Below are 15,998 nucleotides of genomic sequence, written 5' to 3'. Positions count from 1 at the left end.
ACATATAAATATCCCATTATAGTAGATAAAAAAAAAAATGCTATTGTGAAGAATTTGGACTCAATGCTTGTCAAATCTACTTTTATTCTTTCATCACATTACTATGCATCAGAACAAAAACAGCGGCTTAAAGCGCCGTGGATCAATTGTGTGGCGTCTGCATGTTCTTGGGTTTGGAGATGACGCCATCCGGGTAGTGTTCCTTGAAGCGGGCCACCACCTCTGGATCCAGGAGGTGAATCCCATCTAGCTGGTTCCCGAGCGTCACCCTGGGGAGGAGTGAAAAAGAGCGTAACACGGCGGGTTCACCCGGAGCACCCGTCGGGTTGGAAAAGCGCCGCGTACCAGTTGGGCTGGACGTTGTGCGGTCGACCGAACAGCTCGATCTTCCTTGTTCCTGGCGAGAGTCTCTCAATCATTCCGTAGATCTCGTCCGGTTTGTGACTGGTGGAACGGACCTGAGTGGTAAAGAACACGATTATGAGGCTGCATTCCCAGACGGGCACGGGTGGGGGTGTCATCGCATTACCTCAGCAACGATGACGTCGCAATCCAAACCTCTGTTGAATCCCTGAGGGTTTCCTTTGACGCCCACCTGGACACAGATACGTTTCAAACATGGACGCGCTGGCCGAGACCGACGCCAGACGGCAACGTACCAGGCAGTGCTCCTTCCCGTGGTTCAGCCAATGTCCTGTTCTTCCTGTGCGGATGATTCTCTGAAGCTGGTTGGTCTTCACCCAGATGATTTCATCAATACTCTCATAGCTGACACACGACGAAGTCAGTCACATGCCGTGCGAAGCCATGGAAGTTGTTGCTGCGGCGGCGGCGGCGGCGGCACCACTTACCCCCACAGACTCAGACACTCCCTCGCCAACTCCATCGCCCTGGAAGTAAAGAAATAAATGAATTACAGAAACATTTGGATCATTTTGCAATCTTCTCACATAGTCTCAAATTTCCCAGCCAGCTAAAAAAAAAAAGAGGATATACCTTTTTATTTTAGATGCACTAACGTTAGTGCGTGCAAAACAAAAAGTAGGGATATCCCTTTTTTAGACGCACCATTGTTATTGTATCTTAAAAAAAAGGATATCCCTTATTTTTAGATGTACTACTTATTACATCTTAAAAAGGGATATCCCTTTATTTTTTTAGATGCACTGTTATTGCATTTTTTAAAGAGACATCCCTTTATTTTTTTAGATGCACTGTCAGTACATCTTAAAAAAAGAGATATCCCTTTATTTTTTTTAGATGCAGTTAATGCATTTATAAAAAAGTGATATCCCCCTCTTTTTTTTGATGCACTGTTAGTGCATCTTAAAACAAGGGATATCCCTTGTTTTTAGATGTACTATATCCCCTTTTTTAGATGCGCTACTTAGTACATCTTAAAAAAAGGGATATCCTTTATTTTTTAGATGCACTATTGTTAGTGCATCTAAAAAAAAACATGCTTTTTTTTTTTTTTTTTTAAAGAAGAAGGGATATTCCTTTGTTTTGTTTTATCTGGCTGGGAAATTTGAGATGCTGAGAGAGAATCGCTTTAGTATAAGGGCTGACTTACCTGCCGGTGACCCAGAGGAAGAGGAAGCCGTCGTCCTGCAGGACGGGAATGTGAAGTTTCCTCATCTCGTCGTCTGTCAGTGTGCCGTACGGCAGTTCCATGTGGATGTCCCAGGGCGGGTCGGCCATCACCACGGCAAACTTGCCCAGGATGGACACGTCCAAATAGCGGATGTCGCAGCAGATCCACTGTCGGTCCGAAGTGCAAGGTCAGCTTTCCGGTACGCGCCTGTTGGTGCCACACTCTTCCTCACCTGAGCGGGAAAGAGTTTGCCCACGTTGCTGTCGGCGTCCCCACCAAGCAGGCCGGGTTCGGTGGCCCCCGGCTGGGCCCCCGCCGGGCTGCCCTCGGCTTCGGGGGGACTGTCAATCTCGTAGTGGACGTACTTGCAGGTGTCCATGTGGAAACACGTATTGAGGAAGGAACAGTCGCCAAGGTTCTCGTCCGTGTGATTGTTGATGATGCGGCTGGGAATGAATGGAGACGAGTCAATTTAGAATCTGCCGTGTTTCAACCTGAGTGGCAGACAGACGAACGGACGGACCGGAAGTGGAGCTTCGTGCACGGTTGAGGCGTGTCCGCCGAGTGCACGCACTCCTCCTTGGTGCCGTGGTCGCAAAATTCTTGGACCTGAGCGCGACCCCGAGAACGAAACTTCTCCACGATAGATTGTTCCTTGGCGGTGCTGGCATTGAGCAGCTCCAGGATTTCTCGGCTCACCTGCAATTAAAAAAAAAAAAAAAAGCAACGGCATGTTACGAGTCATTGGAAACAGGCAATAACCAAATCGAAATACTTTTTTCCTGTATTGTATCTGTATTTACTTGAGAATATATTTTTCACTCTTTTTTTCTTTTTACTCCTGACATCTAAAAACAGATGTCTGTCACTACCCCGCTGACCATCTCGTCTGACCTTCTTGCTCTGCTGCTCTTTTGTGGACTGCTGGTTGAGCAGGCTTTCAATTTCCATATCCAAGTGAGAGGACTGGCTTTTACCGCTCCTGCCTTTCTTGTCGGCGCCGCTCCCCGAAGCACCGAGCAGCCCCGCCGTCTGCCATGATGGCGCCGGCAAAACAGAGACGGTGGCGGGGGCTGCGAGGCGCGGAGCAGAAGCGGAGCCCTGTAACGAAGGCGAGAAGCCCGGACTTCCTGTGTGCTGAGATTGCTCCTCGGCTTTTCTCTTGACTCCCGTCCGAGGGGCGCCAGCGCCTGATCCGATCATAGCCCATAGTTTGGTATGGTCCACCGCTACGACCACCGTTGTAGAAGACGAGGACAAAGCCGACTGCCGGACTTCGATGAGCTCCTGAGCGGAGAACTTGAGCAAAAGACTCTGGATGCATCCGTGAGCGACGCTTGTCTCAGACTGTGAACGAGACCATAGTAATAAAGGCGACATCCACACACCACGTACATGACGTTCAGCTCAACTCACGCCATTCATTTCTTTGGTGATCGTGAGGGAGTCTTTGGGCAGAGAGAGACTCAGATCAGACAAATACGCCAGCATCCGCTTCTCCAATTCAGGATCTGGAGGTTTCGCAGTGTCCTCTCGCGTGCCGCACGGTGCCGATGCGGCAGACGGAGTTGGGCTGTCGCTCCTGGATGCGGAAACATCTGCACTTGCGCCAACGCCAACCTCTGACACATGAGAAAGGAGAGAAAGTCATCAATTAATATACTGAACTCTAAATTATATTGTGAGTAAAAGTTTGTATTTTAGTTGTTCTCCACAAGCACGCTCAAAATTGTGTTATACGCTTGCTTCTTCTCTCTCCGCTACACTTGCAAAACATGACCATACATGTTACAAACTTACAATGTACCACAATAAGCTAAGTGCGGGTTAGGGTTGAAGAATGAACGGAGGTTTACAATGAATCGTGTTTACACTTTCCGGCTTTTGTTGAACAAGTTGGAGTTTTGCAATGTTATTTTTAAAGCTTGATTCTCATGCAGGCGCAGATGCTTGTGCACTTGCCTACTGTCAACCATCAGGAGTCGGACAAGAGAGCAAATTCTGATTTCTAATCAGACGAAACGTTTCAGCCATATTTGTAGTTTACTAACGCCTGGTCCTTTCCTGTTGACTCCTGACTCCTGAGTTGGGTACGGAGTTGTTGTATGTATCTCTGCTAATTCTTATTTTGTCACCCGAATTTAAGTATTGCTAAATGTTGTTGTGTCGCGGAGTGGAGCAACTTCTCATTGTTTCCCTTTTCCTGCATGGCAAAAGACGAAAGGAACCCTGAGTGTTCATTGATGACAGTTTAAAACTGAGAAAAAAAGTAAACCTGCGATACCGAAGACTACAAGAGCGTGCTCCTTAAATTTTTATTCCGATAAATTAAAATATAATGGTCTGCAACACTATTTCATCCAGAATTCTTGCACAATGCACGGTTTTGTACGCAGACATTTTTGTAAGCACAAAACGTGCTTTATATTATGTACAATATCTCCCATTACGCTAACGTAATTGTGGCACAAATTTAACGCCTTACCAGCGGCCAGTTGTGTCGCGTGTGACGTCGGCTCCTTACGCCGCCGCTGGAGCCTTTCCCGCAAGGAGTCCAGTTGCTTCTTGTGCGCCTGGATGTTGCTCCATGTGTCCGACATAACTAACCGAATAAACACTGCAGCAGTAGACGTAATGTTGGCTAAAAGGCCACCAAAATAACGCCCCTATGGACGTACAATGCGGAATGTGCAGATAGCCTCGGTGTGTGGTGCACAGCTGAAAGCTGTCCGAGTAGCATCATATTAATCTGTAAAGTTTTCGCTAGCTAGCAAATTCGCGATCCTAAAATAGCGCCAGATATTCCAAGTATAACTACATTGAGTCTGCTATCCAAATCTGGAATCCAATATCATGCGTCCAAGCATTATTAACTTGCAGAGCTCAAAGATTAATTGTTGACGATGTTGCTCGTCGGAACCATTTAGCGGACGTACCAGACCTGGCTCACTTCCGCTATAGCCGAACTAAAAATCGTTATTTTAAAGCCGTGACAATATTTACACATTTATTTTTTTCTTCACGAGGAAATGAGTCGTTTTCACTCTCGTCCGAAGTGCAGAGTATTTCCTTTAATGCTCACGTCGTGACGCTTCTTTTTTTTTTTTTTTTAAACAACTAATTTGTAGCAGCAGACTGAGGAAGAACATGGCGGAGGAACACGAGAGCAGCGAACTCCAATCTATAAAGGCAATTAATTATTTTGCGTTTTTAAACTGATGATAAAGCACGCATTGACATTTTCTTCTTTTATGCCCACCTTCCGCGCAGTGATCTGCGCGTCCTGACCATCAAAACAACGTGTGTGCGTGTGTGTGCGCGTGTTCACATTGAAAAGGTTAAAAAAAAAGAGCTTGAAAAGGGTCTTTAGAGAAATAGATAATATACACTTGATGCTGCATTTCTTTGACTGTGCCACTTCTTGTACAGACATGGACGCACATGTATGCATTTCAATGCATTGGTCTTTATTTCCTACTTTTGCTGTTCCAGGTGCTGGTGGATGAATTGTACAATTACAGAGATTGTTACTTTGAGACTCACAGCGTGGAGAAGGCAGCCCATAAACAACAGGATGTCGCATTTGAGTTGGAAAAGGTGCTGAAAAAGATGCAGGAGAAAGAAGGTAAAGTAGGGAGTGTGCCGCTTTCTGCGGGCGTGTCTCGTCTGCATGCTGCGTAATATCTTGTGCACACAATGCACCTCCTCCAGAATGCTACAAACACAAAGCAGAGTTCCTGCTGCAGAAGGGCAGGTGCCTCAACGTAGCCCCAGATTTCAACGCTGCCGCAGAGGATTGCCTTTCCCGCGCTGTGAAGCTGCAGCCCGGCCTGGTGGAGGGCTGGAACACTCTGGGAGAGCAGTACTGGAAAAAGGGGGACCTGATGGCTGCCAAGAACTGCTTCACAGGAGCCTTGCAGCAGGTGCACGACTACACTGCGGGAGGGGGCGTCGTGTCTTTACTCACCTTTCGCGCTCCTCCTTTTAGAGAAAGAACAAAGTGTCTCTGCGCAACATGTCCATGGTTCTGAGGCAGCTTCCGGCGGCAGACAGCGACGCGCATGGCAAGCAGGTTCTGGAGAGCGTGGACATGGCCCGGCAAGCTGTCGAACTGGACGTTGCCGATGGGACATCCTGGTGTGAGTCTGAGATTGAGACAGTTTGAGAACCTCACTCTCTAACTAATACTTGTCTTTGCAGATATTCTAGGCAACGCCTATGTATCGCTTTTCTTCTCTTGTGGACAGAGGGCGCAATTATCCACACAGGCGCTAAGTGCCTACGCACAATCTGTAAGTAAACACACGCACAAAATCAACAAATTAATCCGTCAATACTCAAGTGTTGCTCTTGCTTTTGCAGGAAAGAGTGGACCGAGCCGCCGCTTGTTACCCAGAGCTGCACTTTAACCGAGCCACCCTTTTCCAATACGAGGAAATGTTTGGGTCGGCGCTGGCGGGCTACAGCCGCGCGGCCACGCTGGACCCCGGCTGGCCAGAGCCTGCAGAGAAGGAAAAGCAGCTGATGGAGTACCTCAACAACGTCACAGAACTCTGCCAGAAAAAGGTGAGCAAGCGCTCAGATACCGCACGCCGAGCTTGGCAGACTTAATGGATCCAACGATGGAACAAGGAAATATTTTAAAGTGAAAGTCAACCCTCCCAAAAACATTTTTTGACAATAACACACTAGTCTAAATATGGTATCTGGTTAATATTGCGTTAGTGGAATATGAGTTAAGCAGTAAAGTCCAGCAGTTTTTTTCAATATCAGCAGGCGGCCATTTTGCTACTTGCTGTTGAGTGAAAATGACATCAGTGTTGCTCAGGTCTCAGGTAACAATCAATCACAGCTCAGCTTCAGAAAACAGGTGAGCTGTGATTGGTCATTGCTTGAACCCTGAGCAACTGTGACGTCATCTTCAGTCGACAGCAAGTGGCAAAATGGCCGCCCCCTGAGATAAATAAAAACGGCTGGATTTTGCTTCATAACTCATATTCCACAAATGTAATATTAATCAGAATGTCAGGTCACATATAACATATTTTTAAGAAATGTTTAAGGTTGAAAAGCGAATTTCTAAAAGTACAACTACATTCTCATAATATTACAGTTGTGGTTCTGTCAAAAATTGAATCTTAGATTTATGTGATTATCCATCACTATATATGAGCGCTTTTATTTAGCCCAAAGCCAAGAATTATAGGTTTGCACTGTTTCGTGTTCGCAGGGGAAGGTGAAAGCGCGCCGTTTACGGAGCATGATGTCCAACCTGAACACGTCGTCTCTGGGCCCGTGTTCCTCTCCCGAGTTCCGCTCGTGGACGGGCCACGTGGGCAGCCTGGAGCCGAGGCCGTCATCCTCGCTGGTGCACGGCCTCAACGGCGGCGTGGCCGCCTTGGGGAAGGTGGTGTTCAGTCTGGCGCCCCGGGGTCGCATGGCCTTGTAAGTAGGAGCTTCTCGTCTCTCCACCTTGTCACCGTGATGGACACGCCGTCTTTCTTTGCGCTCTCTCAGCACGTTCGGCATGGTGGACAGTGAGGAGACCTGCGTGGTGGTGATGGTGTACAACACAGCCGACAGCTGGGGGGTCCTCATCGGAGACACGGTGGTGTTGCCCGAGCCTCGGGTCAAACGACACAGCATCACGCACAAAGACACCGTAAGTGTTAGTCAAATGGCTTCGTCGTGGATCGGTCCCGCGTGGCTGACGTCTCCGTTTTGCTTTTTTTCCCCCCTCAGTCGTTTGACTTCATGAGCATCCGCGTGGACTCTCCTTTGTTCTTGATTGTCAACGGCAGGTCGCAAAATGCCCAGAGTCTCAACGTGGTCTCCGTCAGCTACAAGCCTCAGAGTGAATGAGGACTGGATTGAGCGGACAAGTTTCATATGTTGTTTTGTACATAATGCCCGGCCGTCACGCTACTTTCTTTTCTTAATATTTATTCGAGCGCATGATGCCATGGTTGCAAAATAAAGTTGAATGTGCCATGCTGCTATAAGTGTTTCAACTATTTGGAGGTTTATGAGGATCAAATACATCCTCACTCTTGAGCTTCTCCAAAATTATTTCATTCAAAAACTGTCAAACGTTTGTTTCTGAGATTGTGGATTGTGCTTAAACTTTTCAATTGGCTGATTTAAATAGAACAGGACTGCAAGTCCAAAACAATGACAACTCCGTAATGGGCTTTGAAGTGGCACAACTTAAGAGCTGCCAAATGTTATGGAAATCACTGAACGCTAACTCGTTATACCCGTAACCTCATCAGCGTGGTCGCCCCCTACTGGGGGTTTAAGTTTTCTCTACACGTCGTAAAATGCTTCAGTTTGGCACAATCGATTGGGAAAACAAACTCTTACGCTCCGAGATCCTTGATTGGGATCTTGAGCTTTGGGGCAAAATTTCAGAAACACACATAACCTAATAAGTGAACCTTTTTATACTTTTGAATGCACAAGTGCTCAATTCCGCAGGACGCTGAGACACCTGATTTATGTCCACCACCACCTAGGCGAGAAGCAATCAAATACAGCACATGCTTTCATGATTCATCATCATCAAGTCATTATCTGGACTCACTTTTGGGTTCAATTAAAATAAAAAGGGACTCACTATCATCTTCCTGCCAGCTAAGAAGTTGGCAGTTGTGCGCTAATGACATGAAAGAGACATCAGCGAATCCTGACACCTGATTGGATTAGAGAAAACTGTGCCGAGTTCACCTTCATTCATACTGTCGAATTGAATACAATTAATATCATTTCATTTAGGGTAAGGTGATTCTTCCTGGAGTCCATTCCACCATTGTCTTTACAGTGCAACACACTAATATGAACATGTGCACACGACATAAATTACACTACAATAATCACAAATGTTCAATTTAATATTACCATTTACTCGAGGCAGCCTCATCAAACATCAGCAGGCTATAAAATGCTCTTTCACTTTTGGCATCTTCCCCCAAAGTGATCAACTTTGCGTATTTCCTCGCACAGGTTCAACATGTCCCCACAATCTCCTTCTCTTCCTTTTATCCAAAGCTCCGCACGGTATACGGGAGGTGACAAGAGGTGAAAGGGGGGCATTGTGCAGTGCACCACGGGATCCGGCCTGGGTTTCATGGGGGATGCTCACTCAACTGTGTCCTGCACATCATTGTCACACATCTTGCCATTTATTCGCTCGCTGGCTTTTAAATAGAGCTCGAATAAATTAATGCGCACGTGCGCTCGCTTCCTTAATTTGTCTCCAAAAAAGTATTTGGAACTCCTTAGTTCACTTTGGGCATTTGGACTGGCGGCAACAACAACAACAAAAAAGAGCGCACTTTGTGTAGCACCTGTTGTAGTTATTTTGCCTCCATTTGGTGAACGAGCAAAAGCGAGACAAATGACGGACGCCGTACGTGGAGAGACAAGAGAAGGAGAGAAGGGAAGGGAGGCAGCGAGTTCCACGCCATTGAAATGCAAATACGGCGGAACAAGGAGTGGTTGTGTGTGTTTGTGTGCACGTACGTGCGTGTATGTATGTGTGTGTGTTCTCTACATGTGCATGCAGCGGGGCAAGCCGTGAGAGAGGAGGGGCGCAAATTGGACAAGTTTTTTTTTGGTGAGGGGGGAAGAGGAGACTTTGGATAAGCCACACACAAACACACACACACACGCACACACACTGCAGCCTCTTATGACGACCTGCAAGAGCTCCTCTCTCCTCTCCTTTTATTTCCTTTCCAGCGGATTCTTTCAAGGCAAACTCGCAGGAACTTTTGGAATTTCTTGTCGTGGATGCATTTGTGGAGTGTCGCCAAGCCATTGGCAACAGCCACCCTCCTCCTCCGGAACCCCCTCCTGGCTCGTCGTGAATCATGTCACGCCGGAAACAGAAGAGACCCCAACATCTCGTCAACGCCGATCCGGGGGGCCCGAGGGTGCTCGCACACGGTAAGAAATCTAACGCAGGAGCATCTGTGTGTCTCTCGATATGTGTTCTCCTTGATATTCAGATTTTGATGCTTTGGGGCCCTGCTCATTGGTGGCCCCTAAGCAACAGGCTGCTGAAGCTCTTTGACGGTGTGTTGTGAGAGGGGGGGAGAGGGGGGGAGATCTCGCACCCTTATTTCTATTGTGCTGATCTTTCAATGGCGCCCCCTTGCTCCCTTTCTCCTGCTTTTCTACTGCAGGGGAGCTCAAACTTTTTGTGTCTTGGGGGACATTTTTTTTTAAAGGAAGTCCTCATAGGATTCCTGGCAATTAAATAAAACTACAACATGGAGTATAAAAAAAGTGGCATTTTTTAAAGGAAAATAAAGTAAAACAATTTACAATAACAAATGTAGATATTTTGAGAGAACACTGATAATAATAAATATTAAAATAAAGTCGTTTGTTTCCCCCCAAGAAAAAAACAAGTACAAGGTTGCCCCCTCCATGTCTTAATATTATATTAAAGATAACATTTAATGAAGGAACAGAGTCATATTTTCTAACAAGTGAATTTCAAAAAACTTGATTCTCATAAAATTGCATCTTGCAATCTGGAACACGCCTTTATTAGATTTTTTTTAAGTGACTAATCATCACACCTTTCGTTCTTGAAATAAAAAGGCTTTCTTCATTTGGAGATGTCAGATTTAGAGTATGTAAAGTTCCCAATCATAACTGAGCGTCCCTTTGGTCCAAAGCTAAAGTAGGGTAGATAGATTAGCCTTTTCAAATGATACAGCATAAAGCAGGGCCCACAATTTGAGAAGCACTGTTCTACTGAGCGTGAACTCAAAAGTTTCTGCAATTATGTTGGACTTTTGAATGCAAAACGTTTTTTTTTTTTTTATCACTTTACCTCTGCAGGAGGGAATAGTTAAGTTACTCGCTCCATTGTTGCGACATACCACCCCCCCACTTTGCTTTTTTCTCACTCTGCGCTCAAGATTTTGAAAGAATTTGACCCCTGAGCAGCAGAGGTCAGATGAGTTGACCAATCAGAATGTGCGGACAGTGCCAGGACCCTCAGCCTGGCCTGACCCTTGACCTCCTCTGTGACGTAAGGGGGGAAGGGTGAATGGAGAGATGAAAGACAGGGACAGACCGAGGGGGGGGGGTTTAAGAGGGGTTAGGGGTTGTCTTGGTGATGCCCATTGTCCTGGGAAATGCGTTGCCTTGACAACAAGGTGGACTGGGAGCTTTTTTTGTGTGCGTTTGAGGACTTTGAGACAACACGCACACACACACACACACACACACACACACGTTCCGACTTGATTGTTTGGTGTAGTTTCTTTGGAAGATGTTAACTAATCCTTTAGGTGACTTTCACCTGAAAACAGACAGGTTAAAACTAAAAATAAGTTTAAAACTGCTAAGGAAAAAGCACTAATAGAGACATATGTATGAGCAAAAGCAAATTGTGCACATGTACCCAATAGGGCCACACAATCCTGATTATTAAGTCAACACAAATCTTGTTTCTTGTGGTTGGGAGGGAACAAGCTAAAATAAATGAAGATGGCAACACACAAAACCAAGTGAGTCTGTTTCTATACCTAAGAACATTTGCATAAAATGTCACATATTTTAACCAAACAAAAGACAAGTAATTTTGCTTTTCCGGGCTTTCGTTTTCTTTGCTTTCAGATGATCTCCTGTGCATGAAGTCGCCATCTACCTCTCTCGGGTCCGAAGTCACCTCATCGGGGTCCTCTTCCTCCTCCTCCCCGAGCTCAGTCCAAGATTGCCAGCCCCCTTTGGCCCCTCGCCCGTCCCCCGGCGGGCTCCACGCGCCCTCCTTGCCCAACGAGAGCTCTCCCCCACCCCACTGGCCCAACCACATCGCGACCTTCGCTACCTCCCTGCCAAACACTCACTCCTCCCTCTCTCCGGACTTTCCTCACCCGTCGCTGTCTTCGCAGACGCACTCGCCTCCCCCTCTGGGTCAAACTTCTGGCTTCCAGGCCCTGTCGCATTCAACCATGGCTTCGCCAACGATGGGTGTTTCTGCCACCACCACTACCTCATCATTATCCTCCCAGTGCCTTCCCACTCAATGCGGCAGTGACAGCCCGCCACAGCATCAGTCCTCCAACTTGCCCGGCCCCCAAGTTCTTCATGTGCCACCCACCCTTGCAGTACTGTTGGAGGAGCTTCGTATTTTACAACAGAGACAAATCCACCAGATGCAGATCACTGAGGAAATTTGCAGGCACGTTTTAAAGCTTGGAGGTGTCGTCCTGGGGCAAGATGCCAATCCACGAGTCAGCGGTGCCGAAAGCCAACAGAAACCAACATCCTGCTCGCCGGCGCACCCCACAACTGCCACGTCGGTCACCACAACTGCGGCGTCGCTGTTAACTGGCCTTCCATCATCCCTCTTTGCCCAGCCGCCTCACTCCAAACAAGGCGCTCCACAGATCAACGGCAGCAGAACGTCATCATCCATATCATCCGCCGTGTCCAGCCCGTCCGTGGCCTCCCTTCACCCACTGTCGTTGTCTTTGGGCCTGCCGCCACGCTCCTCATCCAACACCACTTTGTTTGCCCCCGGCAGCGGTGTGAGCTTCTCCGCCGGCAGCCATTCCCAGGAGCTCCCATATGTGTCCTCTTCTTTAGGGTCTGTCTCAGCGTCGGGACGACCGCAGCACATGTGCCGCTTTTGCGGCAAGGTCCTGAGCAGTGACTCGTCACTACAGATCCATCTGAGGTCGCACACAGGCGAGAGACCGTACCAGTGTCCTGTGTGCCTGAGCCGCTTCACCACACGAGGAAACCTCAAAGCTCATTTCCTGCGCCACCGAGAGCAGAATCCAGAGCTTTCCCTCTCGCTGTTGCCCCCTGCGCTCTCGGAGCAGATGCCGAGCGTCTCGGTCTCCAATGCCGTCCAGAGGAGGAGGAAGCGCCGGGCTGACGACGATGAGTCCTTTCACGGAGTGAAAGGAAGTGTTCCCTCAAGCTTGACAGAGAATATGGCTCTAGGATTCCTGTCCAGCACATCCCCACGGCCCTCTCCTTCCTCTCTACCTCTGCCACCCTCCGTGGACATGGCGCTGCTGTCAACAGCCCATTCCTTGCTACAGCTGAACAGGGCCTCAGCAGTTGCTGGCACACCGGCCTCCGTGCCACCTCCTTCCACATCATCCTTGTCCTGTTCCACACTGGCAAGTCAGTTTAAAGGTGTGAAGCAGCAGCGCTTTGATGAAAACACTCCTCCCCATTCAGCCCTCCATACACCTGCCACCTTCTCCCAAGTGGCTCACCTCCCCAAGATTCTCTTCTCGGGAGGCGCCTCCCCACACCACCTGGCCCTCCTGCGGCCCACGGGCCACCCGTCCGCCTCCCACCTCACTTCAGCACATCAGCTCCCCTTCCCTTTCCCACCGTTCCCGAAAGCATCCACCTCTTCTCCCTCCTCCTCCCCCACCACTTTGGCTCAGACCTCAGACACCTCCAAGCTGCAGCGTCTGGTACAGAAGCTTGAGAAGCAGCCGCAAGAAGGAGCTTCATCTTCCTCTGCATCTTCACTCACCCTGGCTGACGCCAACACTAATGGTCACGACCTGACTACCACCAGTGTCTATCACAGGGAAATGTTAGCCAGTCTTGGCCTCGGTCCCAATGCCAGTCAAGGAGTCCCAGGGACCACCATCTGCACTACTTCACCTCTTCCCGCTGCTCAGGTGGCTAATCAGTGCGGGGTGTGCCTACGGGTCCTCAGCTGCGCTCGAGCCCTTCGCTTACATCAGGCCACTCACCTGGGAGAGCGCCCCTTCCCTTGTAAGCTCTGTGGTCGCTCCTTCTCTACAAAGGGTAGCCTCAGGGCCCACCTGGCCACCCATCGAGCCAGACCGGCCAACTCCCGGGCGCTTAACTCGTGTCCGCTGTGCCCGCGCAAATTTACCAATGCCTTAGTGCTTCAGCACCACATCCGCCTACACCTCGGGGGGCAAATACCGCCAAATGAAGATGCAGTACAAGAAGAAGATGGTCCAGAAATGGCGAACACAGTCTTTGTTGACGATGCGAAGACTAACTCCGGTAGCTTACCATCACAAGCTCAACAGCTCCTTCCACTAGCTCTTACAACTACAACCTCGAAAAATGTCACTGTAAAAACAGTCACGAATTGTGATGTCAAGATGGAGGAATCTGAAGGTTCCGCACCCAGCATTAGCCCACCTCTGACCCATAATCCCCATTTGGCTGGAGCTGAGGACCGACCGGATTTGAGTGACAACAACCTCGATGGCGGCAGCCCCTTGAACGACTCCCAAAAGGAGGTGATGGCTGACCTGAGAAGTCCTGGGAAAACCCCCTCTGTTAGTGCTAGTTGTGCCGTAGTGAACGACGATGACGGCCGTGTCTCCTTGTGCATGTCAAAGCTCGATGAGACAAGCGAGATTGCCGACAATGAAGGATACGAATGCACAGCGGCTGAAAATCCTTTACGTGCGCACAGCCCTCCAGCGAGTCCAGCCAATTGCAGCTTGGCAGCCGACGTTAGCGTCCCGCCACAGGCATGCCAGAGTGATGGCGAGAGAGACAACACGGTGCTACCACCTCCTACTGCAGCAGAACCAGAGAAAGAGAGTTCAGAAAGCCCTGAGCCGTCAGTACCACGCTCCCAACATTCCCGCTCGGACAAACCCTACAGCTGCTCCCAGTGCGGAAAGCTGTATGCCAGTCGCAGTGGCCTCAAGGTACAACTTTGTAATTGGGAAATTTAGTAGCATGACACACTTTAATGCAGGACTGCTTCTCATCCGCAGGGTCACATGAAAACTCACCCTGTAGCTTCGGCTGACTCCTCCAAGTCTCAGAGCGACAAGAGTGATGCTGCCGAGGATTCGAGCTCCAAGGAAGAAAACAAGGAAGGTGACGCAGATCCAGAAGCAAAGCTTCATTGTGATGAGGCTGCTTGCTGAACTTATGGACATGACAACATAAGATTAGTGTGTAGTGCGTACTCTTGGCAGGCTGATGCCTTTTTTTTAGTCCCTTCATCTCATAAAGGTGATAGATGTAGTTTGTGTTGTAGTGACTCGCTTGAAGCGTTTTTTTTTGTTGTATATCAAAGAGCACAGCGAGGCCTTATTGTCGACATATCAGAAAGCACATCCCATTCAATATTTGATTCAAGTGCTCACCAAAAGCAGCCGTATGACTCTCATATGGCCACACGTGCAAATACAATGACCTATGCCTTTCACGTTCTTCTTCGCTTTGTTCTTTCCGCTGTGTAATTGTGACGCTGCTACTGAACGCATGTGCCGCTCCAGCATCTACAGCCGTGAATGTGTCCCTACAAATGGATAATGCTACTCGTGATTGTTGACCAGCTAACTCCAAGCCCTCTCCCTTAAACTGTGCCTCCTTTTTGACAGTTCAGCCAAATGTTTGAAATTTTTACAACCTTTTTATATATATGTTCCCAAAGTAATTAAACAATGGCCATGTGCAAAGTGGATGTGCTTTGTTTCCTGTCTGTTATTTAACACGACATAAGCGAGAATGGCATAGTGCCTGTGGCTAGCTATTAAGCTAATTATTTATTTATTTTAGTTGATGTCATAGTTATTCAGAAGCTTCTAACAGCCACCAGAGGGCATCATTGTGTGGGATCTGTGGATCGCTATCATATACTGTGATGTCCTTTCTTAGCATTCTTTTTTTGGTTTTTGTTTATTGGCTTGTGTGGTTTTTGGCGACTGTGTGTATGGATTGGGAAAGGGAGGTGTGTGTGTGTGAGTGAGCCAGGGTGGGGGGTAGGGGGGGGGGGGGGTGCTTGGCTGTTCTTTTGTCTGCGCCTAATTCAGCTTTTTCTTGCCCACAGTGTTTTTTTTATAATATGTTTCCCTGTGTGAGTGTGTGAGAAGGGTAATCAAAGCCTGTGAGGATGTGATTGTGGGTGCAGCTGTAGAGGCCATCACCTAACCCCCCAACCCCCCCTCATACTTTTTCATGCACACCCTCTTTCATTTTCGCTTTCATTTGAGTCCTTTGCACCCCCTTCCATCCCACCCGTGTAATGAGCTGACACACAGGAAGCTCTAATCCCCACACAATACCACCTCCCTCCCCCTTAAGGCACCCCCGGACTCCTCCAGAGTGACTAGGAGCAGGATGGGGGGCAACAGGGACGGACCTGGCCCAGCTGTCCCCAAAATGGCTGCCTTTCATCCTCACAGTTTTCAGCCTACATGGCAACGGGTCGCCAAGGGAAAGAACGTCCAGGCCAGTGAGTGTAACAAAGGCGCTGAGATCACCGTCAAGTGTTTCTCAATCACACGATCAGCTCCTTCAATACACGTTCATCAATGCAACGCACTCAATCATCCGCGATGAAAACACACGCACACACCTTGAATGCATCCGAAGTGGACGTTGTGACTAATTGAAAGTGAAAGAAATC

General features: G+C 48.4%; 3 protein-coding genes across 3 annotated transcripts; 2 read left to right on the top strand and 1 right to left on the bottom strand.

The window, feature by feature from the left end:
• Window positions 1-66: 66 nt before the first annotated feature.
• Window positions 67-4,433, bottom strand: mettl3 (methyltransferase like 3). The gene is made up of 11 exons (XM_086060243.1): window positions 4,080-4,433; window positions 3,011-3,216; window positions 2,489-2,941; window positions 2,118-2,293; window positions 1,827-2,040; window positions 1,574-1,761; window positions 852-890; window positions 660-768; window positions 530-595; window positions 346-458; window positions 67-269 (listed from the first exon to the last, which is right to left on the bottom strand). The coding sequence occupies exons 1-11, from the start codon at window positions 4,192-4,194 to the stop codon at window positions 143-145; spliced, it is 1,806 nt and encodes a 601-aa protein (XP_085916369.1). The 5' UTR covers window positions 4,195-4,433; the 3' UTR covers window positions 67-142.
• A 78-nt stretch (window positions 4,434-4,511) lies between these two features.
• On the top strand, window positions 4,512-7,596 carry ttc5 (tetratricopeptide repeat domain 5). Its single transcript, XM_086060244.1, has 9 exons — window positions 4,512-4,783; window positions 5,087-5,219; window positions 5,306-5,517; window positions 5,583-5,733; window positions 5,795-5,886; window positions 5,957-6,160; window positions 6,825-7,039; window positions 7,112-7,256; window positions 7,337-7,596. Exons 1-9 carry the CDS (start codon window positions 4,742-4,744, stop codon window positions 7,454-7,456), a joined length of 1,314 nt encoding a protein of 437 aa, XP_085916370.1. The 5' UTR covers window positions 4,512-4,741; the 3' UTR covers window positions 7,457-7,596.
• A 1,469-nt stretch (window positions 7,597-9,065) lies between these two features.
• On the top strand, window positions 9,066-15,053 carry LOC147160052 (uncharacterized). Its single transcript, XM_086058148.1, has 4 exons — window positions 9,066-9,209; window positions 9,335-9,541; window positions 11,231-14,286; window positions 14,356-15,053. Exons 2-4 carry the CDS (start codon window positions 9,466-9,468, stop codon window positions 14,509-14,511), a joined length of 3,288 nt encoding a protein of 1,095 aa, XP_085914274.1. The 5' UTR covers window positions 9,066-9,209; window positions 9,335-9,465; the 3' UTR covers window positions 14,512-15,053.
• Window positions 15,054-15,998: the final 945 nt, after the last annotated feature.

Source organism: Leptonotus elevatus, chromosome 17, assembly GCF_054856555.1.
Source record: "Leptonotus elevatus isolate MCC_2025b chromosome 17, RoL_Lele_1.0, whole genome shotgun sequence".
Lineage (NCBI taxonomy): Eukaryota > Metazoa > Chordata > Actinopteri > Syngnathiformes > Syngnathidae > Leptonotus > Leptonotus elevatus.
The sequence above is the reverse complement of the archived record's forward strand: the minus strand, read 5'-3'. Positions and strand labels throughout refer to the sequence as shown.

Excerpts from the sequence above, each read along its gene's own strand:
- mettl3 (XM_086060243.1), bottom strand. The coding sequence starts at position 4,194 with ATGTCGGACACATGGAGCAACATCCAGGCGCACAAGAAGCAACTGGAC. Across the intron at positions 2,041-2,117 it reads TGCACGAAGCTCCACTTCCG|CCGCATCATCAACAATCACA; the intron begins GTCCGTCCGTTC and ends ATTCATTCCCAG. Across the intron at positions 891-1,573 it reads TTCCTCTGGGTCACCGGCAG|GGCGATGGAGTTGGCGAGGG; the intron begins GTAAGTCAGCCC and ends CTTTACTTCCAG.
- LOC147160052 (XM_086058148.1), top strand. The coding sequence starts at position 9,466 with ATGTCACGCCGGAAACAGAAGAGACCCCAACATCTCGTCAACGCCGAT. Across the intron at positions 9,542-11,230 it reads CCCGAGGGTGCTCGCACACG|ATGATCTCCTGTGCATGAAG; the intron begins GTAAGAAATCTA and ends CTTTGCTTTCAG. Across the intron at positions 14,287-14,355 it reads CCAGTCGCAGTGGCCTCAAG|GGTCACATGAAAACTCACCC; the intron begins GTACAACTTTGT and ends TCTCATCCGCAG.
- ttc5 (XM_086060244.1), top strand. The coding sequence starts at position 4,742 with ATGGCGGAGGAACACGAGAGCAGCGAACTCCAATCTATAAAG. Across the intron at positions 4,784-5,086 it reads GCGAACTCCAATCTATAAAG|GTGCTGGTGGATGAATTGTA; the intron begins GCAATTAATTAT and ends TTGCTGTTCCAG. Across the intron at positions 5,734-5,794 it reads TGCCGATGGGACATCCTGGT|ATATTCTAGGCAACGCCTAT; the intron begins GTGAGTCTGAGA and ends TTGTCTTTGCAG.